This window comes from Hypanus sabinus, chromosome 12 (assembly GCF_030144855.1).
Source record: "Hypanus sabinus isolate sHypSab1 chromosome 12, sHypSab1.hap1, whole genome shotgun sequence".
NCBI classification, from domain to species: domain Eukaryota; kingdom Metazoa; phylum Chordata; class Chondrichthyes; order Myliobatiformes; family Dasyatidae; genus Hypanus; species Hypanus sabinus.
Genome location: NC_082717.1, coordinates 37,960,611 through 37,986,494, shown reverse-complemented (window position 1 = coordinate 37,986,494; position 25,884 = coordinate 37,960,611). Strand labels below are relative to the sequence as shown.

At 37.5% G+C, this 25,884-nt stretch overlaps 1 protein-coding gene across 3 annotated transcripts in view; it reads left to right on the top strand.

The window, feature by feature from the left end:
- LOC132402779 (echinoderm microtubule-associated protein-like 4) overlaps positions 1–25,884 on the top strand; it is a 236,529-nt gene that overhangs the window by 93,053 nt on the left and 117,592 nt on the right. For all 3 annotated transcript variants that reach the window (XM_059985765.1, XM_059985767.1, XM_059985766.1), the window contains exons 2-3: positions 11,241–11,423; positions 19,362–19,491. In XM_059985765.1, the coding sequence (XP_059841748.1) occupies positions 11,241–11,423; positions 19,362–19,491 (313 nt within the window). The remainder of the gene's footprint in view (positions 1–11,240; positions 11,424–19,361; positions 19,492–25,884) is intronic.

Genomic DNA, 25,884 nt, shown 5'->3' with positions numbered 1-25,884 from the left:
ATGCTCACAGACGCGTTTCTAAGCTATGGCGGCTTGGTGCTGATTGTAGTTCCTGGGGAAGGAGTTTGGTGGCTTGGGGTGCGCGCTGCCTCTGTAATGGCTCGCTGCAAAACAAACATGGAATGCTATTTTCGCCTTTCGCCTCTTTTTGTAAAAGCGAAAATCCTCTTCAGATTTCTTTCGGTTAGCGAAAGCAGAGTAGGTCTAATGTAGGTCTTTCATAAAAGCAAAATGGCGTAAAATGAACTTTCATAAAGCAGAGGATACCTGTAAGATATTTTGTTTATGAGAGAGTAAAGGAGTTCTTGGTTTAACATTTCATGTGGAATATGCTGCTACCCATGAAACAGCATTCCCTCCATTATACTCTGATGTCAGCTCAGTATTTCCCTCTGGATTCTGGAGTGGGATGGGAATTGAAAGGCTTTAAACTTGGACATAAACTGCTAGCAACTGAGCTATGGCTGACATTGCAACATATATTGATAATCTTTCATTTCGATTGATTTGAAGCTGAATTTGGGCTGTAGGCTTTCTGTAATGACTGGCAATTTATGCTTACTAAATTTGAAGAACATATTCATACCAGGTTGAGAAATTATATCACTTTCATAAAAGATTTCAAATGAAGATCAGATGAATAGATGACTTCCAGCACCAATAATCTTCAAACATGACATTAGGAATTAAAGTAGATGTATAATTCATTTATGGCTAAATATCGAACTGAAAGGAAAGGCATATCATGTTGTGAAGAACACTGATAGGTCAGAAAGTTAGAAATAGACAAACAGAGTAAAACTAATAAGTGAGAAAATATATTGGGAGGGGGAACTTTGGAAGATAAGACTAAGAAATCAACAGCGAGAAATAAGAAAATGTCTGTGGTTTTGAATCTACATGGTATGATCGTTAGTAAAAGGATACTTGGCAAACAAATGGGAATTAAAGTTAAGAAGTCCCCAGGTCTTGATGTGCAACTGAGAGTTTTGATGAAGGGTCTTGGCCCGAAATACCAGCTATTTATTTCAGAATCAGATTTAATATCGCCGACATATGTTGTGGAACTTGTTAACTGTATGGCAGCCGTACAATGTAAAACATGATAAATAATAAATAATTATAGAGCAGAAAGCAAAAGATGGAATTACATTAAGTCTATAGATATTTATTGATTAGTTAAGTTAAATTAAGTAGTGCAAAAAACACACAAATAAAAAAGAGTAATGAGGTTGTGTTCACAGGTTCAATGTCCATTTAGAGATCAGGTGGCAGGGGGGGAAGAAGCTGTTCCTGAATCGCTGAGTGTGTGCCTTCAGGCTTCTGTACCTCCTTCCCAGTGAAAAAAGGGCATGTCCTGGGTGGTGGGGAAAAGTAATGATGGAGGTCGCCTTGACAATGTCTTGGATACTACAGAAGGTAATACCCAATTTTATAAGTTTCTGCAACTTATTTTGACCTTGTATAGTAGCCTTCAACCCCCACCCAACAGTGATGTAGCCAGTCCAAATGCTCGCCACAGTACATTTGTAGAGGTTTTTGAGTATTTTAAGTGATAAACCAATTGTCCTCAAACTCGTTATGAAATATAGCTGCTGTTTTGTTTTCTTTAGAGCTGCATCAATACGTTGTGTCCTTGTTAGGTCCTGAACGCAACAAGCAAATAGAAGAGCTTTAGTCAAGATTAGATTATCTGCTATTTTATTGAAGATTGGAACTTCCTTGAGTGGTCTTTGAGCTACTCCTCCTATTCCTCAAGTTCTTATGACTTGCCATGGGTTTCTGTTTGTAAAGGCACAGTATAACACGAAGGTCACTTAGAGCAAGTTACTGGTGAATAAATGCCAAAGATCTTTTATGACACACTGGCAACAAAATAAAGATTTTGTGGTGGCTGATAAAACAGCCATGAAGACTACTCAATACAGGGTAAATAGCTTTGCAAAATATACAAATAAGGATAAGGAAGAATATATGGCCATCCAAGACTTCTGTTAACTTGAGAGGTTTATTGTGCTGGAGGAAAATTCAGGATTCCTAACCTGATATCCCTCATTCTGAGCAAAAATAGATTTTGTTGGTCATCAAATAACTTCCTGTTTAAAAAAAAAAGCATGATATTCCATCTGGCTGTGGGTGGTGAGTTTGAGCTTTATGCAGTGGCTATATACCTTAATTAGCACAGCAGTTTACTTACATACGGTGTCATGGACAAGTACGTTCTTCCTGGTTTTGATAACGATGATTCATGAATTCAGGTCTTTACTCAATACTCTAGAAAATGAATCATACCCTCTGTTATAGGGTACATTTGCAGTAACGGAAATCCATGCAGTGTCCTGAATCAGTTTCCTTAGTACCTTAGGCCATTATTAATGATTAATTAATTCAACTTAATTTATTGGCCTCAATACCGAGGAAGAAGTTATTCTAAAGGGGACGGGAAAAGAATACAACAAACAGAAAAGTGGGATGGATTAATAACTGCCCATGAAAAACCAAGCAAAAATAAATTACTAGTAATGTGGAGAGTGGAAAAAGGTGAATAAAGGAGAATTGGAAACCTATTATGAGTAAATGGAAATAGGGGAGCATGCATAATGCCAAAAAGAAAAGCTGGAATGGAGTGAACTTTTGATGTCTCACATATTGGCAGATAGACACGGCACTCCTTGCACAGTTTAGAGAGGATGAAGCTCAACTGTTGAAACAGACATGTTTTACCAATGGCATTAATTTTACTGTATTGGCATTAGTAAATGTTTCTCTTTATCAACCATAGTATTGTCCTTTATACCTGATCTGTTCTTCATTGATCTTTATATTAGGGTCTAATCTAGTTATTTTAGAGATATAGTGCAGAACAGGCCCTTCCAGCCCAATGATTTGCACTGGAACTCGCCTATTTAACCCCAGCTTAATCACAAGACAGTTTACAATGGCCAGTTAACCTACTAACTGGTGCATCTTTGGAGGAAGCCAGAGCACCTGAAGAAATCCCATGCGCTCACAGGAGGGACAAACAAACTTCCAAACAAATTTAGGGTCAAAATGTTGACTGTACTTTTTTCCATGTGTGTTCCATAAGAGTAAGCTGTAATTGAACTCTGAAATTCGATATTCTGATCTTTAATCGTGTTGCAATAACCACTACGCTATTGTGGCGAATGCCCGACACTGCTAACCCCTAATATGATTCACTCACAACCATCATTTCTTTGGACTGAGTTTCTATTCTTGTTCTGTGTTCTGCAGTGTCTGATGTGAGGCCAATGTGGGACCTTTAGACTTTCAAAAATGGGACAGGAGGCATAAGGGCAGGATGGATGCGTGTCAGAGGTGCTCTACTTCTGCCATTTACACAGGGTTTCTCTGTGTACTGCAAGTACAGACCTGGAAATCATAGATACTAAGAACTCCCAGGAGCCCCACTAGTAATCCTTATCATAACAGAGCTGTGAAATGTGTGTCTGTCTCATGACTACAGTTACTCCTTGAACCATGGGTGCATAGTAATCCTGTATGTTTAAATATCGGTCTTGCACTTTGAGAGAGTTAGTTTCAAGAAAATGGGGAAAGAGTACCATCTTGAATTCGGTTGGACAAACTATTTAAGTGAGAAGATTATTTCTATAGGATCCAGGAGCAAATTAGACCATGCAGCCTATAGAGTCTGCTCCACCTTTCATTAAAAGGGTAAAACTATCCAGAAGAATTGTATGCAGAAGAATTGCTGTGCAGCTAATTTTAGGAGATGTGTCACTGTTTTTTGTTATTTCATCTGTTAAAAACTAAGAAATAGTATATAATACATCTAACATAAAGTTAAAATTTTTGAGGGAAAGTGCACTACTGAATAAGTCTGATTTTTTTTTTCACTTTAAGTATTTAATCTTTGATTTTTCAACCAGTCATGATGCCTTTCTCCTCTCATCGTAGTGATCGAATGTCGACTTGCTTACAGCTTGGATATCTCAACAAAAAACAGCATGGTATATATGTAAGCATTTCTGGAGATCATATCAATACTTAGCAGTCTTGACCAATGTTGCATGTTGTTCAGGTAGTGGAGAGATGAGTCTCCAAAAGCTTTCTCTTTCTTGATGATAAAGGGATGTGGTATGTAAGAACTAAGGAAAAAGCTGGAGAATCTGTAGCCCTCTGTGCTCTGGATACCTTTGTATTTTTTTCCAAATGTTATTGACAGAGGATTCTTAAACAGCTCAGTGCTTGAGCTGGTGCTGTGCATCTTTGCTTTCCAAGCTAATATTGAGGACTTTAAGCCCATGCCTTCCTAACTATGCCACAGTACACAGGTCCTGATGGGTATTTTGAGTTGGTGGTGTCGACTCCTAGGGATTGTAATAGACTCTTTTCAACTTAAATTTATAATTTTGGAAGTATGTCTGTCATGGTATCGTTTTCTTTTTGGATAGGCTGGAAAACTTTGATAAATGTAGGAGCTTCTTGTGTTTATAAGCTGTCTGTAATGAATGTACCTTTATCGTGGCTGAATCTATTGATACCAGAGGTGGTATTTGCTGTGTTACTGTCCTTTGGTGAAGTACAACTCAGCAGTTTGAGGACATTTAAGAGACATTTCTGAAATTCTGGAGCTTTATGTAACTGATTTCCCAGCTAGCTGATAGCACAAGAGATTTCCATTGAGGGCAAAGAATAGAGGGATCTGACAGCAAATATTAAATTTCAAATCCAAGTGCTTTTTTAAAGGAAGACATGGAAATAAAGCATGAAATATGGAGTGCTATTATTGATCTTTTGCTGTCCACTAAAGCTTTATAAAAGTAATATTTTGAAGAAATGCAGTGCATAAAAAAAAGAATATCTTATCTGAACAGGCTTCCAGTTGAGCCTGTGTATAGATCTCATTGGGGTGTTTGAGATACTGGTTTGTTGAGAAATGGCCGTTCGTGTAATTGCAATGAAATTTGAGAGGTAGAATACAATTCACTGAACACTTCAGCCTTTGGAATATTGGATGACATTCATCTGTTGGCCCTTTGCCTTAATGTGCTTTAAATTGTCTAGAATTTCCATCTTAAGTTTCTCATCCTCTATGTGTAACCATTTTGAACGTTAACAGATAAGAATAGCAGTAAAGCTATTTGGATTGGGAAAAGTTTGTAAACAAACTTTCAAAATGAACCAGGCATGAAATTAGGATCAGTCCTTGCATATTTAAGCAACAAGGAAGAATGGATGTATTTTAAATGTTTTCTTGGCTAATGTCTAACACAGCACATATATCTTCATATATCTTCAGTCAGTTTGCCATAAAAATGCATGGTTAAAAGTTGGTTAGTTTTGTAGGAGGGCATGTTGTATATGTGTTTTCTGTAAACAGGTTAAAGACTTTTGCTTACTTGAATCTCAGTCTGAGTTTAAATTAATTGCTTGGAGGAAAAATGTAGATGTTTAGTGCTATGCAATTTAATAGCCTGCTCTTACTTTCTTTGAACTTAAAGCTTGAACTTAAAAAGAAAGTCATAAGTACAATGCTGTAGATTTATAAATTCATTAGACTGTCAGATCAGATGTTTAGTAAACAGCTATATTAATATGGTGGATTTGTATTACATATTTTCATGTCTATCAGTCATTAGTATGCTCTTCACATGGTGGGGATTGATGTGTGGGGAGGCTGCTGTCCTTTGTTCAATGTTTCAGTAAATATAATTGAGGGTAATTGTGGCCCATTTTACTGATGGCCCTATCAAAAATGAATTTTTAATAAATACCTGAGGCACAAAATTGAAATGACCATGAAGTAATATGTATTTTAAATTATTACATTTTCAAGTTTTCCCTACAGAAGGCATGAGGAAAATCCTCTTAAGTAATTAACAGGAAAGATGGATAAATTGGTATAAATCTGCACAGGTTACAAGCCCTCAAAATAAACTAATCTACGAGTATAGTTTGTATTTATCATAGGATGCTGGGAGAGTCACAAGACTGGACCTGATATTTATTCATTGTGGTACCCAGATTTAAAATAGAGTAATTCAGCTTCATATAAAATATTAATGTCAGTTATCTTTGATATTTTGTATTAATAATAACTGATTCTTCCTTTTGAACATTTTTTTTTTGTCTTCACAAAAAGAGGGGAAATAATGAGTATACAAACAGATGTAATTTTAAAAAAAGGAATACCGTTATGAAGGGCTAAGTGATCTGGATTGAAAAAGATGCAATTCAGTCTGTTAATAATGGATCAAGCTTAAATTAACCAGGTAGCTAATAGGAGAGGATATTCAAATGAAGAATTAGCATATATAATAAGCATACTTCCAATACTTGAAATAAAACAAATATAATAAAGGCAAAAATAATTAAGTTGGAGTGAACAACATAGATGAAAATCATAAGTAATGGAGATATAGTAGATAGTGCAAACAAAGGTTTGCAGTTACAAGCAGAACTACAAAAGTAACAGATAATACAAAAACATTGAGTGTTTTAAATAGAAGAGTTAAGCAGAATGTAATTGCAGATGATTAAAATACCACAGATGTATTAATATTATGCAATAATTTTGCAAATGATGAAAGCTGGAGTGTATTTGAAAGAAGCTAGAGGGGATGATGAAACATTAGATCTCTTTAGGGTTTTAGACATTATGTAGGGCAGGGCAAGACGATGAAAGAATTAAAAAAATAATGGTGACAGTTTTAAAATTGAAGCCTTTATTAAGTGGGTATCACTGTAGGTCAAAGGGCCGAACTTGAATGGAATAGTGAGTGAGTATGCTTGGTATAAGTTGAGACTTGGCCACCCGTGCTTTAAGGTCTTAAAAGTTCATGGGAAATAGAAAATGTAGTTGACAATATGTGAGTTGGAATTTCAAGTTGTGAGGGAAGGGCAAGAAATGAGAATAAACATCAGCTGCAGGCTAACTAATTTAAAACAAAAACAGAAATGTTTAGGTTGGCCATAAGCTTGCCTAGTTATCAATATTTAACTTCAGGTATTCAATACAGTGCCCAACAGAGTTTTGGTGGAAAAATCTTAGTATATGACAAAAGAAGGAACTTCATGGCATCATAGATTAAAAGATGACATGAACCATGGTTTGGTTTAAGGCAACCCAATGTTACAAGGATTTAGCAGGCCAGACAACATCAATAGAAAAAAGTATGGATTTTGGCCAAAACCCTTCGGCAGGCCTGCTGAGGTCCTTTAGCATTTTCTGTGTGTTGCTTGGATTTCCAGCATCTGCAGATTTTCTCTTGTTTGTTACAAGGAGTTCTGTCCTTAGAAAACAGTTCATGGAGGTTTTCTGTAACACAAAACTGCATCGTCTGTACATGCACCAAGAAACATGAGTTGAAAGACATAACTTTTGTGTTGATTTAATTATTTTCACAGAAATTCTGTGAGAGCACATTTTATTCTACATCTCAAGTTTCAGAGTGATTTATGAAATCTGTAGGGTGAATCTCAGTAACCCAAATGGCAATAACATAGGGATTGCCTGCACACAGAAATGTGTAGAAACGGTGATTTGAACTTGGATAAAAGACAAAAAATCTTTAACTTTACAAACAGCAGAAAAGCTTTGCCAACAATGGATGCCTTTTTAATGGATTTGAGGATGTAAAGCGTGTAGAATGGGCAATTGGAATTTGCAGTATGGGTCAGTGCAACAATCTGATGCAGGGTTTTGCCATGAAACATTGACAACTCCCATCCCCATCTGCTGCTGCTTAGCCTGTGAGCTCCTCTAGCAGGATTGTTGTTCCACATTCCACCATCTGCAGTCTCTTGTGGATCCGTGCAATTTTGGGAGAAATGAAAGATGAAATGAAGCATAGGCAAAGTGATTGAGGTTTGAAGACACAATCAGTATGATTAATATCTTTGACATAATAGTGTCTCAGAAATCTTCAAAGGAACACAATTGAAGACAAATCAAATTACTTCTATGTGCAAAAGATCAGAAGTGAAGGAATACGGATTTCTGAGTTTTGAGGCTCTAGGAACTCGGAGAATGGCAAGGGTGTACAGTTTCAAAAAAGGTTAAGAATTTTAAACTGTTGGTATTACTGGAGTGAAAGCATGTGAGTGATGGATAAATGATGATTCAAGTGGTTTTGGATTAGTTGAAGGGAATTGGAAAATGTGAAGCTATTGAAGTGCATTGAAGTAATTGTTTTTAATGAAAAATGGGACTGAAAGTTTCTGTAAAAGAAGACCAGAGGCAGAGATCAGATATGTTATGGAAGTTGATAGAGGTGGTGTTTTTTTATTTGGTGAAATTATTATGTGATCAGTGACTTGTCTTGGGATCAAAAAATGTACGACAAATACATCATTCCGAATAAACACTTCTCGGGCCTCAAGCTGGGTGCAGTTAATAGTTTATAACCGACGTTTCGATGACAAACCCTGCCATCTTCTTCAGGGATGATGCCTGGGCACATCTATTCTGGTGGTATTAAATATCTCATTCTGTTTCAAAAGGATGCCTCTTTATTCTGAGGCTGTGTCCTCTGGCCTTAGACTCTCCCACCATAGGAAACATCTCCCCACATCCACTCTATCAATGCCTTTTACCATTCAATAGGATTCAATTAGGTCACCCCTCATTCTACTGAATTCTAGTTGAACACGGGTCCAGGTCCATCAAAGGCTTTTTGTATGACAAGCCATTCAATCTTGGCACCTCCTTTGAGCCCTCTCCACTGCCAGCACATCCTTCCTAAGAAAAGGGTCCTAAAACTGCTCACAATACTCCAAGTGAGGCCTCACCATTGTTTTATGAAATCTGAACATTACATCCTTGCTTTTATATTCTAGCTTCTTGAAATGAATGCTAACGTTGCATTTGCCTTCCTCACCACAGACTCAACCTGCTAATTAACCTTAAGGGAATTATGCACAAGGACTCCCAAGACCCTTTGCACCTTAGTTTTTTTTTAAATTTTCAATTTAGAATATAGTTATCCCTTTCATTTCTTCTATGAAAGTGCATGACAATACACTTCCCGGCACTGAATTCTGTCTGCCATTTCTTTGACCATTCTCCTAATTGAAGTCCTTCTGCAGCCTCTCTACTTCCTCAAAACTAATTGCTCCTCCACCTATCATCATATTGTTTGCAAACTTTGCAACAAATCCAATTGCATCATCCAAATCATTGATGTGTAATGTAGAAAGAATAAGTCCCAACACAGACTCTTGTGGAACACTAGTCACTGGCAGCCAGCCAGAAAGGGCTACCTTTATTTCTACTCTTTGCCTCCTGCCAGTCAGCCACTGCTTTATCCATGCTAGAATCTCTTCTGTAATACCATGGACTTGTAGCTTGTTAAGCAGCCTCATGTGAGCACCTTGTCAAAGGCCTTCTGAAAATCCAAATACACAACAGCAACTGATTCTCCTGTGTCTATCCTGCTTGTTATTTCTTCCAAGAATTCCAACAGATTTGTCAGGCAAGATTTTCCCTTAAGGAAACCATGCTGACTACAACCTATTTTATCATGTGCCTCCAAGTCCCCTGAGTCCTAATCCTTAATAATTAACTCCAACATCTTCCCATCCTCTGAGGTCAGGCTAACTGGGCTATAGTTTCCATTCTTCTGCCTCTCTCCCTTCTTGAAGAGTGGAGTGAAATTTACAATTTTCCAGTCTTCCAGAACCATCCCAAGATCGAGTGATTCTTGAAAGATCATTACTAGTGCATACATGATCTCTTCAGTCGTTTCTTTTAGAACCCTGGGTGTACACCATCTGGTCCAGGTGTCTTACCTACCTTCAGTCCTTTGTTTCCCCAGAACCTTCTCTCTAGTGATGGTAACTTCACACACCATGCTCCCGGCACCTGGAACTTCCACCATATTGCAAGTGTCTTCCATAGTGAAGACAGATACAAAATACTTATTCAGTTCATCTGCTATTTCCTTGTCCCCCATTACAACTGCTCCAGCATTGTTTTGGTATCACCAATCTTATATCCATTCTCGTCTCTCTTTTACATTTTATTTATCTGAAGGAACTTCTGGTATCCTCTTTAATATTATTGGCTAGCTTACTTTTGTATTCCATCTTTACCTTAATTACTTTTTAGTTGACTTCTGTTGGTTTTTAAGAGCTTCCTAATCCTCTAACCCCTCTAATTTTTGCTCATTGTATGCTCTCTCTTTGGCTTTTATGTTGTCTTTGACTTCTCTTGTTTGCCACAGTTGTCACCTTTTGTTTAAAATACTGCTTCTTCTTTGGGATGTATATCTTGCGTCTTCTGAACTGCCTCCAGAAATTCTAGCCACTGCTGCTCTGCTGTCATCCCTGCCAGTGTTCTTTTCCAACAAATTCTGGCCAACTTCTCTCTCAAGCCTCTGTAATTCTCTTTACTCCACTGTAATGCTGAAATATTTGACTTTACCTTCTTATCAAATTTCACAGTGAATTCGATCATATTATGTTCTTTTACCTTAAGCTCTCTAATCTATTGTGGCTCATTGCACAATAACCAATCCAGTATAGCTGACCCGCTAATGGGCTCAACCATGAGCTACTCAAAAAAGCCAGCTCATAGGCAGTTAAGAATTCCCCCTCATGGAATCCAGCACCAACCTGATTTTCCCAAACTACCTGCATATTTTGGCAAGAATTTACTATCTCCCATTGTAATTTGTAGGCCATATATAAAAACACAAAATGCTGGCAGAACTCAGCAGGCCAGACAGCATCTATGGGAGGAGGTAGTGACGACATTTCGGTCTGAAACCCTTCACTCCTGATAAAGGGTTTCGGCCCGAAACATCGTCACTACCTCCTCCCGTAGATGCTGTCTGGCCCGCTGAGTTCTGCCAGCATTTTGTGTTTTTATTTATTTCCAGCATCTGCAGATTCACTCGGGTTGCCTTTGTAGGCCATATCCTTTTTTAATATGATGTTCAACAGCTACTTTTTCCTGTTTGTTTAAAACTATCTATGAAATTGTTTTGGCTGCGATGTCTGTAGTTTGTAAATCATTTTAACAAGTTTTAAACTCTAGTGTGCATTGTTAGTTTTGTACTTTTTAAAACTTCACTAGTCTCATCCTGAAGTCTTTCTAACCTCGTGCTCTACTTTCTAAACCTGTTACTTGTCATTTTTGGAAAAAAAGTATGTTCATGTAATTTATATTTAAAAATTGTCAAGATTTCTAGCCTAAGACAGTTTTATCTAATTAAATCTACAAATAAATGATTTTCATCTTATATTTCCTTTAGATGATAGCATCTCTGGTGCAAGTACATCTGATGTCCAAGACCGCCTTTCATCCCTTGAATTAAGGGTCCAACAGCAGGAAGATGAGATCACAGTTCTGAAAGCAGCCTTGGCAGATGTACTGAGGCGTTTGGCTCTCTCTGAAGATCAAACTGCTTCCCTGAGGAAAACATCTCCTGGTAAAGGTGAGGCTCATTCTAAAATACACCCACATTTTACTAAATGCTATTAAATCATATTGTAGCTAAAGAACACACTAAAAAATAGTCCCTACTTTGTATTGATTTAGTTTTGATTTTTAAAAAAGTTAATAGTTTTAGAATAGCCGTTCTTTTTCTCAGTAAGGTAAACAGATGATTTTGCAATACTTTTGCATAGAATGAAATGTTAATTTGACTTTTGCATGGTGACTGCTTTTCAAGCAACTGTACAATTCTGTCTATGGAATTTTCTTAGGACCACAGTGAAAACCGGTTAGCAAATCTTACATTTTGTTGATATGGCTTTTAAATATGGTAAAAAAAACAAAGATTGCGTGCAGTCAGACTGTCAGGCAGGGCAGGCAGATGTTAGGACAAAATTGCAGCAAGCAGGGTGAGTATGAATGAATGAAATTAATTCATTTCGGTCAGTACAAACATAACAAAAAGCATCATCTACAACGATGATTTCATAGGACAAAATTACAACAAAAAACATAGATATTCTTTAAAACAGACCAAAAGGGTGTAGGCTGAAGCTACAGCTTATTACGCCTACCCCTCTTACTTATACAACAACATATCTGGCGTCAATCATCACATCAAAAACAGAAAATTTCATAATCTTTTAACACAAAATCTGATTCCAAATTATCATTTATTTACATTACTCCCATACATTTTAAATCATGTATTTTATATTTGTTCATTTAATAATTTTTAAATAATTTTTTAAACTTGTTTAAGTGCAGTGTGTGTTTTTAAATTCTTACTACAGCTGTTCCATAGATTCACCCCCTGGCTGAAATACAATGGATTTTTTACATTTATTTTTATCCTTTGCTTTTGAAATATACATGTTTCTCTCAAATCATGTTGACTTCCTCTCATTTTAAACAACCTTTGGATACTTTATGGTTGCTGTCCATTTTTTATACATAATTTGTATTAATTTAAAATGTACAAAATCTCAGAATTTTAAAGTGTTTAGTTGAAGAAATAGTGGATTAGTTGGTTCATAATAACTTGTGTTATTTACAATTTGTATAACTTGCTTTTGGAGTAGAAAAATGGAATTTGTGTTTGTATGTATTTCCCCATACCTCTACACAGTAAGTCATGTATGGGACTATAAGTGAACAGTATAATGTATACAAAGATTCCTGATTTAAGAAATCCTGCGCTTTGTACAGTATTGCAATAGATTTTGACATTTTTGCTTTGACATAATTCATTTCTGGTTTCCGGCTTAATTTACGATCTATTACCACTCCTAAAAATTTTATTTCAGATACCTTATCAATTTCAACATCATTTATTCTAAGTTTGCTCTATGAGTTTGGTACATGGTTTCCAATTATTATGAATTTAGTTTTACTTAGATTCAGTGATAATTTGTTAGTATCAAACTGTTTCTTTATAATTTTTGGCTCTTTCTCCACTGTATCCAAAAGTATCAGTGAATTATGGATGCAACATCAATAAGGGTAGCAAATATAGCATTCAAGGTGTTACATCTCAATGCATAGAGTATAAGAAATAAGGTGGATGATAAGGTGCATTCATGGCAGAGATTGGTAGGTTCTTGATTAGTCTTGCCTTAAAGGTTACAGGAGAAAGGCTGCGGAGAAGAGGATCAGCCATGATTGAATGGCAGAGTAGGCTTGATGGGTCAAATGGCCTATTTCTGCTCCTATGTCTTATAGTTTTATAAATGTCAGTGGTGTTGATGCTACTTCCTGCATCCAAGCTGACTTCATCAATTTCATCAACTTTGTGTCCATCTTCCACCCTGCCCTCAAACTTGTATTGTTCATTTCACACACCTATGTATGTGTATGTGTCAGGGAGGTGTACTGCTCCAATGCATAAATTATACAGTACTCTGCAATAGGCTTGGACATCTCAGTTATATATGGATTCCTTCAGCTCTTTACCTCTTCCACATATTACCTTCTAGCTTCTTATTTCATCCTTCCTCCACACCCACCTACCTTCTGTCTCACTTGGTCTCACCTATCATCTGCCAATGTGTACTCCTTTCCCTCTCTCCACCTTCTTAGTCTGTCTTAATGCCCTCTTCCTTTTCAGTCCTGATGAAGAGTCTCGGCCAGAAATGTCAACTGCTTATTCCCCTCTATGGCTGCTGCCTGAGTTGCTGGGTTTCTCGGGCATTTTGTGTGTCACTCAGAATTTCCAGCATATGTTGAATCTCCTGTGTTTATAATTTACTGTTTTTGAGTCAATTCTGAATATCAAAAAAAATTATAAATTTGATATCAGTTTAAAAAAAGAAAATTATTGAAAGGAACAGATGTATCTGAAAAAACTTGTTGCACAAAAATCTTCTGAAGATGCTAATACATTCGAGAGTTCCAAAAATTGGTTGATTGGATATTTTTTATAGTTACTAGTATGTTTGTGGCATTCTGTGGCCACTTCGATTTTCTCTTGGTGCTGTACTAACAACAGTATCACATGCCTAAGTATGTCCTCAGCCCATTGCCTCACCTTGTTTCAAAATTCAGTACCACAAAACTTTACTGTGATTACTCCAGCCTTTGTTCCCACTAGTACTTGGGCTAGTGCTTCTGCTTTTCATCCTTGTGTACTAAACCCTCAACTTGTGCATCCAGTTTGATCTCACCTCCTCGTGAAACTGTGTTTGACTGTGTAACCCCAATGTAACCCCACTTTGTAAAAAAGGAGGGTGAGAAAAAATGGGGAATTATAGACCAGTGAGTCTGACATAGGTGGTGGGGAAAATGCTAGAGACGGTTATCAAAGATCTGATAACAGCACATTTGGAAAGAGGTGAAATCATCGGACAAAGTCAGCATGGATTTGTGAAAGGAAAATCATGTCTGATGAATCTTATAGAATTTTTTGAAGATGTAACTAATAGAGTGGATAGGGGAGAGCCAGTGGATGTGGTATATTTAGATTTTCAAAAGGCTTTTGACAAGGACCGACACAGGAGATTAGTGTGCAAACTTAAAGCACACGGTATTGGGGGTATGGTATTGATGTGGATAGAGAATTGGTCGGCAGACAGGAGGCAAAGAGTGGGAGTAAACGGGACCTTTTCAGAATGGCAGGCAGTGACTAGTGGGGTACCACAAGGCTCAGTGCTAGGACACCAGTTGTTTACAATATATATTAATGATTTAGACAAGGGAATTAAATGCAGTATCTCCAAGTTTGCTGATGACACGAAGCTGGGCTGCGGTGTTAGCTGTGAGGAGGATGCTAAGAGGATGCAGGGTGACTTGGATAGGTTAGGTGAGTGGGCAAATTCATGGCAGATGCAAATTAATGTGGATAAATGTGAGGTTATCCACTTTGGTTGCAAGAACAGGAAAACAGATTATTATCTGAATGGTGGCCGATTAGGAAAAGGGGAGGTGCAACGAGACCTGGGTGTCATTGTACACCAGTCATTGAAGGTGGGCATGCAGGTACAGCAGGCGGTGAAAAAGGCAAATGGTATGTTGGCATTCATAGCAAAAGGATTTGAGTACAGGAGCGGGGAGGTTCTACTGCAGTTGTACAAGGCCTTGGTGAGACCGCACCTAGAGTATTGTGTGCAGTTTTGGTCCCCTAATCTAAGGAAAGATATTCTTGCCATAGAGGGAGTACAAAGAAGGTTCACCAGATTGATTCCTGGGATGGCAGGACTTTCATATGAAGAAAGACTGGATCGACTGGGGTTATACTCACTAGAATTTAGAAGATTGAGGGGGGATCTTACTGAAACGTATAAAATTCTAAAGGGATTGGACAGGCTAGATGCAGGAAGATTGTTTCCGATGTTGAGGGAGTCCAGAACGAGGGGGTCACAGTTTAAGGATAAAGGGGAAGCCTTTTAGGACTGAGATGAGGAAAAACTTCTTCACACAGAGAGTGGTGAATCTGTGGAATTCTCTGCCACAGGAAACAGTTGAGGCCGGTTTATTGGCTATATTTAAGAGGAAGTTAGGTATGGCCCTTGTGGCTAAAGGAATCAGGGTGTATGGAGAGAAAGCAGGTACAGGGTTCTGAGTTGGATGATCAGCCATGATCATTCTGAATGGCGGTGCAGGCTCGAAGGGCTGAATGGCCTACTCCACCTATTTTCTGTGTTTCTCATCTGCTTACAATTTTAAACTTGTAAAGTTTAATGAGCAGCAAACATCTCATTGTGGAACTGTTGGTGTGTAGCCCATCTGGCTGATACAGGTTATATCTTGCCCCAGAACTGGTCCCAATCTACACAATGCACCACTATCACATTTCTGCAGCTCTTCTTACAGTTTCACTATGCCCCTGTTTCTGTACACTCTGATACATGACACTGGTACAGTATATCCTCACATTGTAATGGGAATTTGTGATGTGAGTAAAAATCCATTTCTATGGGATTTGTATGTGGGGGATGAAAATAAACACAGTGCATATAATAAACCAAAGTAATTTACCAAGGACAACAGTCCTAGGTGCTAGTTCACAGCAGGGGACCATTTCAGGGATTTGCTTCTATTGATACGTGTATATTTGCTAAGAGAAAAGAAGTCATGCAGCTTTCTTAGATTGATATTTAACTCTAGTTTTTATTTACTTGAATTGTCACCTCTTTAATCCTCTTAATATGTTTTTTACAATTCAGCTAGTGGACTGAGTCACTTCTAATCCAACTCAACTACTATTTTACTCTCAATTTCCTATTCTTACTAAACTGAACCCTGCTGTTCGAGCAGAGTTCAGACTACATTTTAAACTAGATTTTTTTACAAATGTTTACTTTGAACTTTTACACCATTTTTTAAAAATTTGCTTAATATCCCTTCAAACCTTTATATTTGAACTCAGTATTTATGATTTCAGTTTAGAATCCCATTCAGATGGTTCAATTGCTGTTTTTTATGGTTGTCAGAATGATGAAGGAATGCAGACCAGAATTCATTTGTGTTTTTATTTCTTTGAACTTTGACAGCTTGGCTGACGTTCTAGACACCAGTTACTAAAGTTTATTTTGGTTTATCTTTGAATTCAGCTGCTTTCTTTTGATGAACATTAAAGAGCCTACTTTTCCTGATGTTCAGGTGATTTGCAGTCTTGGTTAACATGATGTGGCTTGTTGGCTTCAATGTTAAACTTAACCGTTTGGAAGAAGCATTTTTAGTTAATCCATTATATTTCATCCATGTAGCCTTTAGTTGGACCCGATTATATAAAAAGAGAAATATTTGTAATTTTCATATTACCTGAGGGTTTTATTTCTCAAATTGTATTTGTTATGTTTACCAGGAGGGTTAAGAGGTAATAGTATTTTTTCAGTTTTCACATAAGACAACCAGGTCTCCATCTGGTAAACCTCTGAGCTGTGTCCAATGCATTAACATACTTCCTTAAGTCAAGAAACCAATACTGTTCACTGAGCACTGGATATGGTCTTACCAGTATTTACTGCTTTTAGCAATAATTTTTCAAATTACTTGCATCTAACCTTTTGTTTGTTGTGTTCTAAGATGCCTCTGCCTCTCTGTCTCTCTCCCACTCGACAAGTCTCCACACCTAGCACATCATTATCCACAACTTTGGTCATCTTCAATGGGATCCTACTACCAAGTATATCCCCTCCCAACTCTCCACTTCCGTTGTCCATTTGATCTTTCCCATTGTTCTCCCTCCTGCCATTTCTTTCTGTAAGTGGAACAAGAGCTACGCCTGTCCATGCACCTCTACCTCCACCACCATTCTGTCCTTTTCCATTCCCAATTCTGATTCTGCTTGTATCCCTTTGCTTCTCCTCACTTGTCTGTCACCTCCTGCTCCTTCCCTTTCTCCCATGGTCCACTCTCCTCTCCCATTAGATTTCTCCTTCTTCAGCCACTTGCCTTTTCTACCCAACACTTCCCAGCTTCACTTCATTCCTCCTTTCCACCATCCACCTACCTTCTCCCTCATCTGGCTTCATTTATCACTGTCCAGATTGTAAACCTTTCCCTCCCCAACTTTCTTATTCTGGCTTCTTCCTCCTTCCCTTCCAATCCTGGTCAAGGGTCTCGGCCTGAAATGTCAAATGTTTATTCCCTTCATTGTTGCTACTTAATCTTCTGCTCCTCCAGCATTTTGTGTGTGCAGAATCCCTTGTTTGTTTTTTTTTCTTTATCCTGTCTTCCATGTGTTCCCTTTACCCTCGACTGCCTTTGGATCTGTGAAAAATTACCTTTGTTCTGCAGTGCCATTGTATATTTTGGCACATTGACAAAATGTGGAAATACTGAAATATGTGCAAGTTCAGGCAATTATTAAAGTGAGAAAATAGATGTTGGAGTAATGCCACTTTCTTTGGCAAAAACTCGTAATGTAGTTCAGACTGAGTTTGGTCTCTACAGTTTTTCCTTGAATCAGAAAATATGAATTAATGTTGCCTGATCAGAGATTTCAATTGAAAATTTAAATCATTGCCTTAAATATTTCAAGGAAGAACATGAGTTTTTAATATATTGAGTAACATTATCTGAACCAATATCAATAAAGCAGATTAGGAGATTATTAGTTTATATCCGGCTATGTGACCTTCTGTGCTCAAGTAATTTTCTGTTCTGTGCATTATGGAATGGCATAAAAAGTACTTAATTGTGAAATCTTAAAAAACATATAAATAAAAATGATTTGTTACTAATGAGCGAGATGAGTTGAAGTATATCATCCAAACAATTAACTCAAAAAAGAATGAAAGAAATAGAAACTAGTGGTTTCTCGCAATGAAAATGTAAGCATTTGTTCAAAAGTATGCAGTAAATGGGAAAACAGCAACATGCAAATCATTTGCATATATTTAATCTCAGTCATTTGAAAAGCTTAATTGTCATAGGAATTACCCAATCTTCTTCACTATGGCTAACATATTGTTACCATTATACAATTTTTAATAGAAATATTAGTACTGAGGATACTTTTCATATTTTGTGCAGTACAAAGTCCAGAAGTTCTGCCTGCCCATATATACTTCTGATAATTAGAAATTGCGTGATCTAATCCTTTAAGTTGGCTATAAATAAAGTCTCTAAAAACAATATAATTATTTGGATTGTCATTTTGAGTTAATGGCAGTAATCTGTCAGCTGAATCTCAACAGGGCAGTAATTGGACACCACAGTTGCTTTCCTCAATCCTGCATTTTGCAGGCCTGTTGAGCAGAGGTTTGGGGTGATTAAGAAACCAGGATTCATTCAGTATATGCACATTGCTTTACAATTGTGCACTTAAGAAATATCATCACAGCTATATAAATTCACTTTGCAACCTGAGCAATATAGAGGCGTCCCCCTCTTTACAAAGGTAGAGTGTTCCTGCAAAACCTTTCTTAAGCCGAAATGGCGTAAAGCGAAGAACCATTAATTTATATGGGAAAAATTTTTGTAAAAGCGAAAATCCTCTTTATAATGTGAAGACAGGTTACTGATGTAGGTCTTTTGTAAAAGTGAAGTGGCGTAAAGCGGGGGATACCTGTACAGGTATATGTTTGGATTGACTATGGAAATTAATGTTTGGAGGTGTATATCAATGATGTCCCTGTACTTTTCCTGCTGCTAACTTCTCACTTTGGTGGAAGAATTGGAGGATACTTGATGTGGAATATCTTGCTATTTTACCTGTGGAAGCAACAAAATTGTGCAACAGAGAATGGATAATATTTCAAAAAATGCTACATTACCTTAACTATGTGCAGCAATTTGTGATTCGTAAAACTAGTAATTTATAATATTAAAGTGTATTGCACATGTAATTCAAAGACTGCCATATAATTAATATTTCTAGACATGAAACCCCTGGAAATTATTTGTTTTAGCTTGCAAAGATTTATTCTGATATTTGTACAAGCTGAAAAGCTGTTCAACAGAAATTTTGTAAAATGATGTTCTTATTTTATTTCAGGACAGCCAGTCTTACGTGAAGCTTATTCTTTGTCATGTATAACTAATGGGAGTCCAATGACTAGAAAACCAATGCACAGTTCAGCTCTATCTGTTGCCAGGAAGGAAACACTTTCTTCTGCTGCAAAAAGGTATACATATTTTAGTTTTAAAATGAAAAATGTTAATTTGAAAGCATATTTTGAAATGTGTAACCTGAAATTTGTGGAATAAGATATTAGAAGGTCTATCCCTTCATGTTTGTCCACATTGTCCATATATAAACAACATTTGCTTTACCCTGCAGATAAGCCTTGGCTTCAGATTTAAGGGGTATTGATGAAACGGTTGATTGCTGAGGTATATGTCCACAAGTTTAATTTTAAATATAAAAAGCAATTGCAACTGTACCTTGTGAATTAAATTAGTTTTGGCTGGTTGGAACAGAAGAGCATTATCCAAAGTTCTTGCAGCAAATAACCTTATTCACAATTAAGGTATATTTATCAAAATGACACTCTAAAATTGGCTGACCATTATTACCTAATAATATCCTCAGTGGCCTTACTAAAATTAGTCCTACTGATTCTCATGATTATAGTACAAAAGTATTTTGATATTTTGCATAATTGCTCAGCAAGTATTGAAAATTGTTGAGAAAAATTGCTTAAAGTCTAGAGTGTACATTGGACATGAGAGATGATGTGCCAAGTTGCTAAATTTCCTCCTACTTTGTTCAGAGTTATTAAAGTAAGCATACATAAGTTTGGCATTGCAGGTTGATTTCTTTTTGTAGAACTGTAGACAGCTTGGCTTCCTTCAGACACTTGTCTTTCCCTCAGGAGACAGTAGTGACAAGTTCTTACATTTCTTGGTTGTTATCTTGGCTCATTCATTTTGCACGTATGCTACATGTCTGCATCTTGCATCCATGATACATGGTCTTTCTCCCTCACGCTTTCTCTCTGTGAATCATGTTATGTTTCTTTCTATTGGTGGTTTAGTGGTTTCCCATACTTTGTCTCTTTGATTTAGGATTAAATGTTTAATCTTTCAACCTTTAATCCTATCGTTATCTTAAGATTTTTCATCTTCATAGACTTTTATTTCATCTAGCTCTCCAAAATAACTTATGTACTTAATAATTTAGTGTTTTGTTACCTATTTTGTTTTTAGATAAATCATTTCATTGTATAGTTTCATAGAATGGTTTCATTCATTTTATAAGGCAAATGTGAGAGACTTATCTGATATTAACAGGTAAACACCAAGCAATTTTATATAGTTTTCTTTACAATATCAGAAGAGATTTGAGCTTTCTGAATGTATTTAATCCCTGTTGTATAAGCACATCCACCTTGTATCAGCAGTTAGTTCTATTCACCACTCATTCAATTCTATACATTTACATGTTCGTAACTGGTAAAACTTTGTGACAGTTTAGATGACCAGTTGAGCAATCCATTGTCCACAATGCCTATTAACTGATTTTTACAACATTACCTAGCCACTCATGTACTTCAATCTATTTCAAATGTTTAAGTGTTATTGATGATGAAAGACTGAATACCCTATTAAGACCATAAGAAATAAGTAGGTCATGCTGGTAGATAGCAAAATAATTCAAAGGGAGTTGAAAAACACATGAGAAAATATGTTGCAAGTCTATAGGGAAATAAGCCAGATAGTGTTACACCATTGTAGACCTGATGTGCCAAATTATGTTGATTATCCAAAAATGTAGTGATTTGCCTTGAATGTTTTCTCAAATTATGTCTGTACAGAGAATTGCAGAGAATTACCAAGCAGGATTAAAACTTGCATCTTGAGTTTACATATTTTCTGTTCAATGACTTTGAATTTCTCTGCAAATGTTTTCCATTTACAGTAATTGAATTCTACAGATTGCAAATAGGTTAATGGTCAAGCCCTATTAGTTGAGTAAAAGATTAGCCAAAGCAGTGGCTGAACTCTTGCATGCCTCTCAAGTGGAAGACTGAACTCTTGCATGTCTCTCAAGTGGAATCGTGTTTAATTAACTATATATGATCTTCTCTGAGGCCAAGATTGTTTTATGGAGAATATTTTAACATGATTTGATGTAGCCAAATAGGATATAATTGGAGCAACTTGCAGTGATCCACATAAGCCAGTTAATGATAAAGTTGCTCAATTTTAGATATCTGATCCATGCTGAAATGCATGATGAATTTTTTTTTGATAAATGAGATCAATTAAATTTGTTAACACTCTATCCTGCATGTCTGTATCCCCAAAGACTTGGGCACCCTCCATCATTTAGCTATTTATTTAAAGGTGATATTCGATCCAGTTAAGACCTTTCTCCAGCTTTTGACAATCAGAACTTCATTGCTATGTTCACAATAGTTTCTTTTGCCCCATTAAACTTTTCACCATTTTGTAGTTTGTAATATAAATACACTAAAACCAAAACAGTCATTATTTTATACATGGAAATTCATCAGGTGTTGGTTTGCTTTCCCGTGAGGCAAACTAAAATGCTAACAAGCATAACTTTGCATAGTTTGTTGTTGAGATCCAAAACTCCAGTTCTTCTGATTAATATGCTGAAGTTTTCTTAACCTGTTTACTCAGTCATAAACACATTAAAAATTTAGGAGACCAGCTGATACACTGTACACTTACCAGTTACAGAAGGAACTGCTTTTAATCACTTCTTCCAGTATATGATACATTGACTCATAATTTATGCTACATGCAAGTACACATCCCTCACAACATTTGTTAGAGTGCTTGATATCTACCTCTATCAGCCGTTCAGCCAGTTAGTTCCCAGAATCTGATTACCCACTAGGTAGGTAAAACTAATTTTCCCTCTTACACTGTATATTGACTGCATGGACTTTAGTAAAGTATTTGACAAGCTCCTTCATGGTAGTCTGATTTGGAAGATTGAGGCATATCAGGTTCATAGAGACTTGATAAATCCAAAATTGGATTGGCCATAGAAGACAGAGGGTAATGATGAACTGGTTTTACACTGCCTATAAATCTGTGAACAGAGGTATTCTACAAGGCTTAGTGCCTTATATTCAACATATACATGTGATTTGGACAGAAATGTAGATGTGCTGATTAATAAGTCTGCTGCTGACAGAAAAGTAGTTTGAGTTGTAGGTAGTGAGGAAGGGTGTGAGAATACAGATAGAGATCAATGGGAAATATGGGCAGAGAAAAGCAGGTGGTCAATTGTGAACAATTACACTTCAGGGGGTTGAATGTGAGGAAATTGTGTTGTAAATGGCGGGATTGTTATGAATATTGATGTACAGAGCTCCCTGCAAATGTCAACACTAATGGATAAGGTGGTAAAGAAGGCAGAGGGTGCTTTTGCCTTTATTAGTCTGGGCATTAATATAAAATTTGGCAAGTTATGTTGTAGCTGTATAAAACTTCAGTTTGGCCACATTTTGAGTATTGTGTTCAATGCTAGTTGCTGCATTACAGGAAGGAAATGGAAACTACGGAGAGAATGCTGAAGGGGTTCACAAGGATGTTGCCTGTATTAGAGACTATTAGCTATAAGGAATGCTTGAGCAAACTTAGATTGTTTTCTATGGTGCATTGAAGGCAGAGAATTGACTTGATAGAAGGATATAAAATTTATGAGAGGCATGGACATGGTAGTCAGTCTTTTCCCAGGGTGAGGGCATAGATATAAGGTGAGAGATGGAAAGTTTAAAGACTTTCAAAGCAAGTTTTTGTTTTACACTAGAACATGCTGCCATTGGGTGTCGGTGGAAGCACCATTTAAAGGGGAATTTAGGCAGGCACATCAACAAGCAGGGAAGGAAGGGATATTTACACATGCAAGCAGGTGAGACTAATTACATTTGGCATCCCGGTTAGTGCAGGTATTGTGGGTCGCAAGACCTGGGCTGTACTGTTCTGCATTCCATATTACTTTAAATATGTGCTCCCAGTTTTTAATCCCTCAGCTAAAACCTCCATCTAAACCATCATAACAGTCAGTCATAGAAAAGTACAGCAAAGAAACAGCCCCTTTGGCCTATCTAGTCTGTGCCGAGCTAGTTAAACTGCCTACTACCATCAACCAGCACCAGGGCCTTAACCCTCCGTACACCTACCTGTCCAAAATTCTCTTAAACGTTGAAGTTGAGCTCACATACACCACTTGTGCTGGCAGCTCACTCCACACTCTCATGAGTCTGACCGAAGAAGTTTCCCCTCCTCTCATGTTCCCTTTAAACATTTGACCTTTCACCCTTAACACATGACCTCTAGTAGTTCCACCCAACCTCAGTGGAAAAAGCTTGCTTCCATTACCCTATCTAAACCCTTCATAATTTAATAATAATGACATAACAATAATTTAATAATTTTTTTTCCAGTGTAGTTTTTTTCTGTGTTGTTTTCAACATAGTTCAGTGTAGTTTTTGTATTGTTTCATGTAGCACCATGTCGCTGAAAAACATTGTCTCGTTTTTGCTGTGTACTGTACCAGCCATTATGGTCAAAATGACAATAAAAAGTGACTTGACTTGATAATAATATATTAAACATAGTAATATATTACAGCATAGTATCAGGCCTTTTGGCCTGTCCAGTCTCCGTGGAGCTGTTGTTCTTCTAGTCCCATCAACCCATACTTGGATCATAATCCTCCATTACCCTCTCATCCATATATAGAAACATAGAAAACCTACAGCACAATACAGGCCCTTTGGCCCACAAAGTTGTGTTGAACATTACCAGGCCTACCTATAGCCCTTTATTTTACTAAGCTCCATATACCTATCCAAAAACCTCTTAAAAGACCCTATCATATCTGCCTGCACCACCATTGCCGGCAGCCCATTCCACGCATTCACCACTCTGAGTAAAAAAACTTACCCCTGACATCTCCTCTGTACCTACTCGCCAGCATCTTAAACCGATGTCCTCTTGTGGCAACCATTTCAGCCCTGGGGAAAAGCCATCCACACGATCAATGCCTCTCATCATCTTGTACACCTGTATTAGGTCACCCCTCATCCTCCTTCGCTTCAAGGAGAAAAGGCTGAGTTCACTCAATGTGTTCTCATAAGGCATGCTCCTCAATCCAGGCAGCATCCTTGTAAATCTCCTCTGCACCCTTTCTATGGCTTCCTTATCCTTCCTGTAGTGAGGCAACCAGAACTGAGCACAGTACTCCAAGTGGGGTCTGACCAGGCTCCTATATAGCTACAACATTACCTCTCAGCTCCTAAATTCAATTTCACAATTGATGACAGTCAAAACACCATACACCTTCTAAATCACAGTGTCAACCTATGTAGCTGCTTTGAGCGTCTTATGAACTCGGACCCCAAGATCCCCCTGAACCTCCACACTGCCTGGAGTCTTACCATTAGTACTATATTCTGCCATTATATTTAACCTACCAAAATGAACCACTTCACACTTATCTGGGCTGAACTCCATCTGCCACTTCTCAGCCCAGTTTTGCATCCTATCAATGTCCCGCAGTAACCGCTGACATCCCGCCACACTATCCACAACACCTCCAACCTTTGTTTAATCAGAAAACCTACTAACCTATCCCTTCACTTCCTCTTCCAGGTCATTTTTAAAAATAACGAAGTGTAGGGATCCCAGAACATTTCCCTGAGGCACTCCACTGGTGACCAACCTCCATGCAGAACATGACTTGTCTACAACCACTCTTTGCCTTCTGTGGGCAAGCCAGTTCTGGATCCATAAAGCAATGTCCCCTTAGATTCCCATGCCTCTTACTATCTCAGTAAGCCTTGCATGGGGTACCTTATCAAATGCCTTGTTGAAATCCATATACACTACATCTATGCTCTTTGTTCATCAATGTGTTTAGTCACATCCTCAGAAATTTCAATCTAGCTTGTAAGGCATGACCTCCCCTTGACAAAGCCATGCTGCTTACTCCTAATCGTATTATACCTCTCCAAATGTTCATAAATCCTGCCTCTCAGGATCTTCTCCATCAACTTACCAGCCACTGCATTAAGACTCACTGGTCTATAATTTCCTGGGCTATCTCTTATTCCTTCCTTGAATAAAGGAACAACATCCGCAACCCTCCAATCCTCCGGAACCTCTCTCATTCCCATTGATGATGCAAAGATCATCACCAGAGGCTCAGCAATCTCTTCACTCACCCCCCATAGTAGCCTGGGGTACATTTTGTCCGGTCCCAGTGACGTATCCAACTTGATGTTTTCTAAAAGCTCCAGCACATCCTCTTCCTTAATATCTACATGCTCAAGTTTTCCAGTCTGCTGCAAGTCATCATTACAATCACCAAGATCCTTTTCCGTAGTGAATACTGAAGTAAAGTATTCATTAAGTATCTCTGCTATTTCCTCCAGTTCCATACACACTTTCCCACTGTCACACTTGATAGGTCCTATTCTTTCACACCTTATCCTCTTGCTCTTCACCTACTTGTAGAATGCCTTGGAGTTTTCCTTAATTCTGCCTGCCAAGACCTTCTCATGGCCCCTTCTGGCTCTCCTAATTTCATTCTT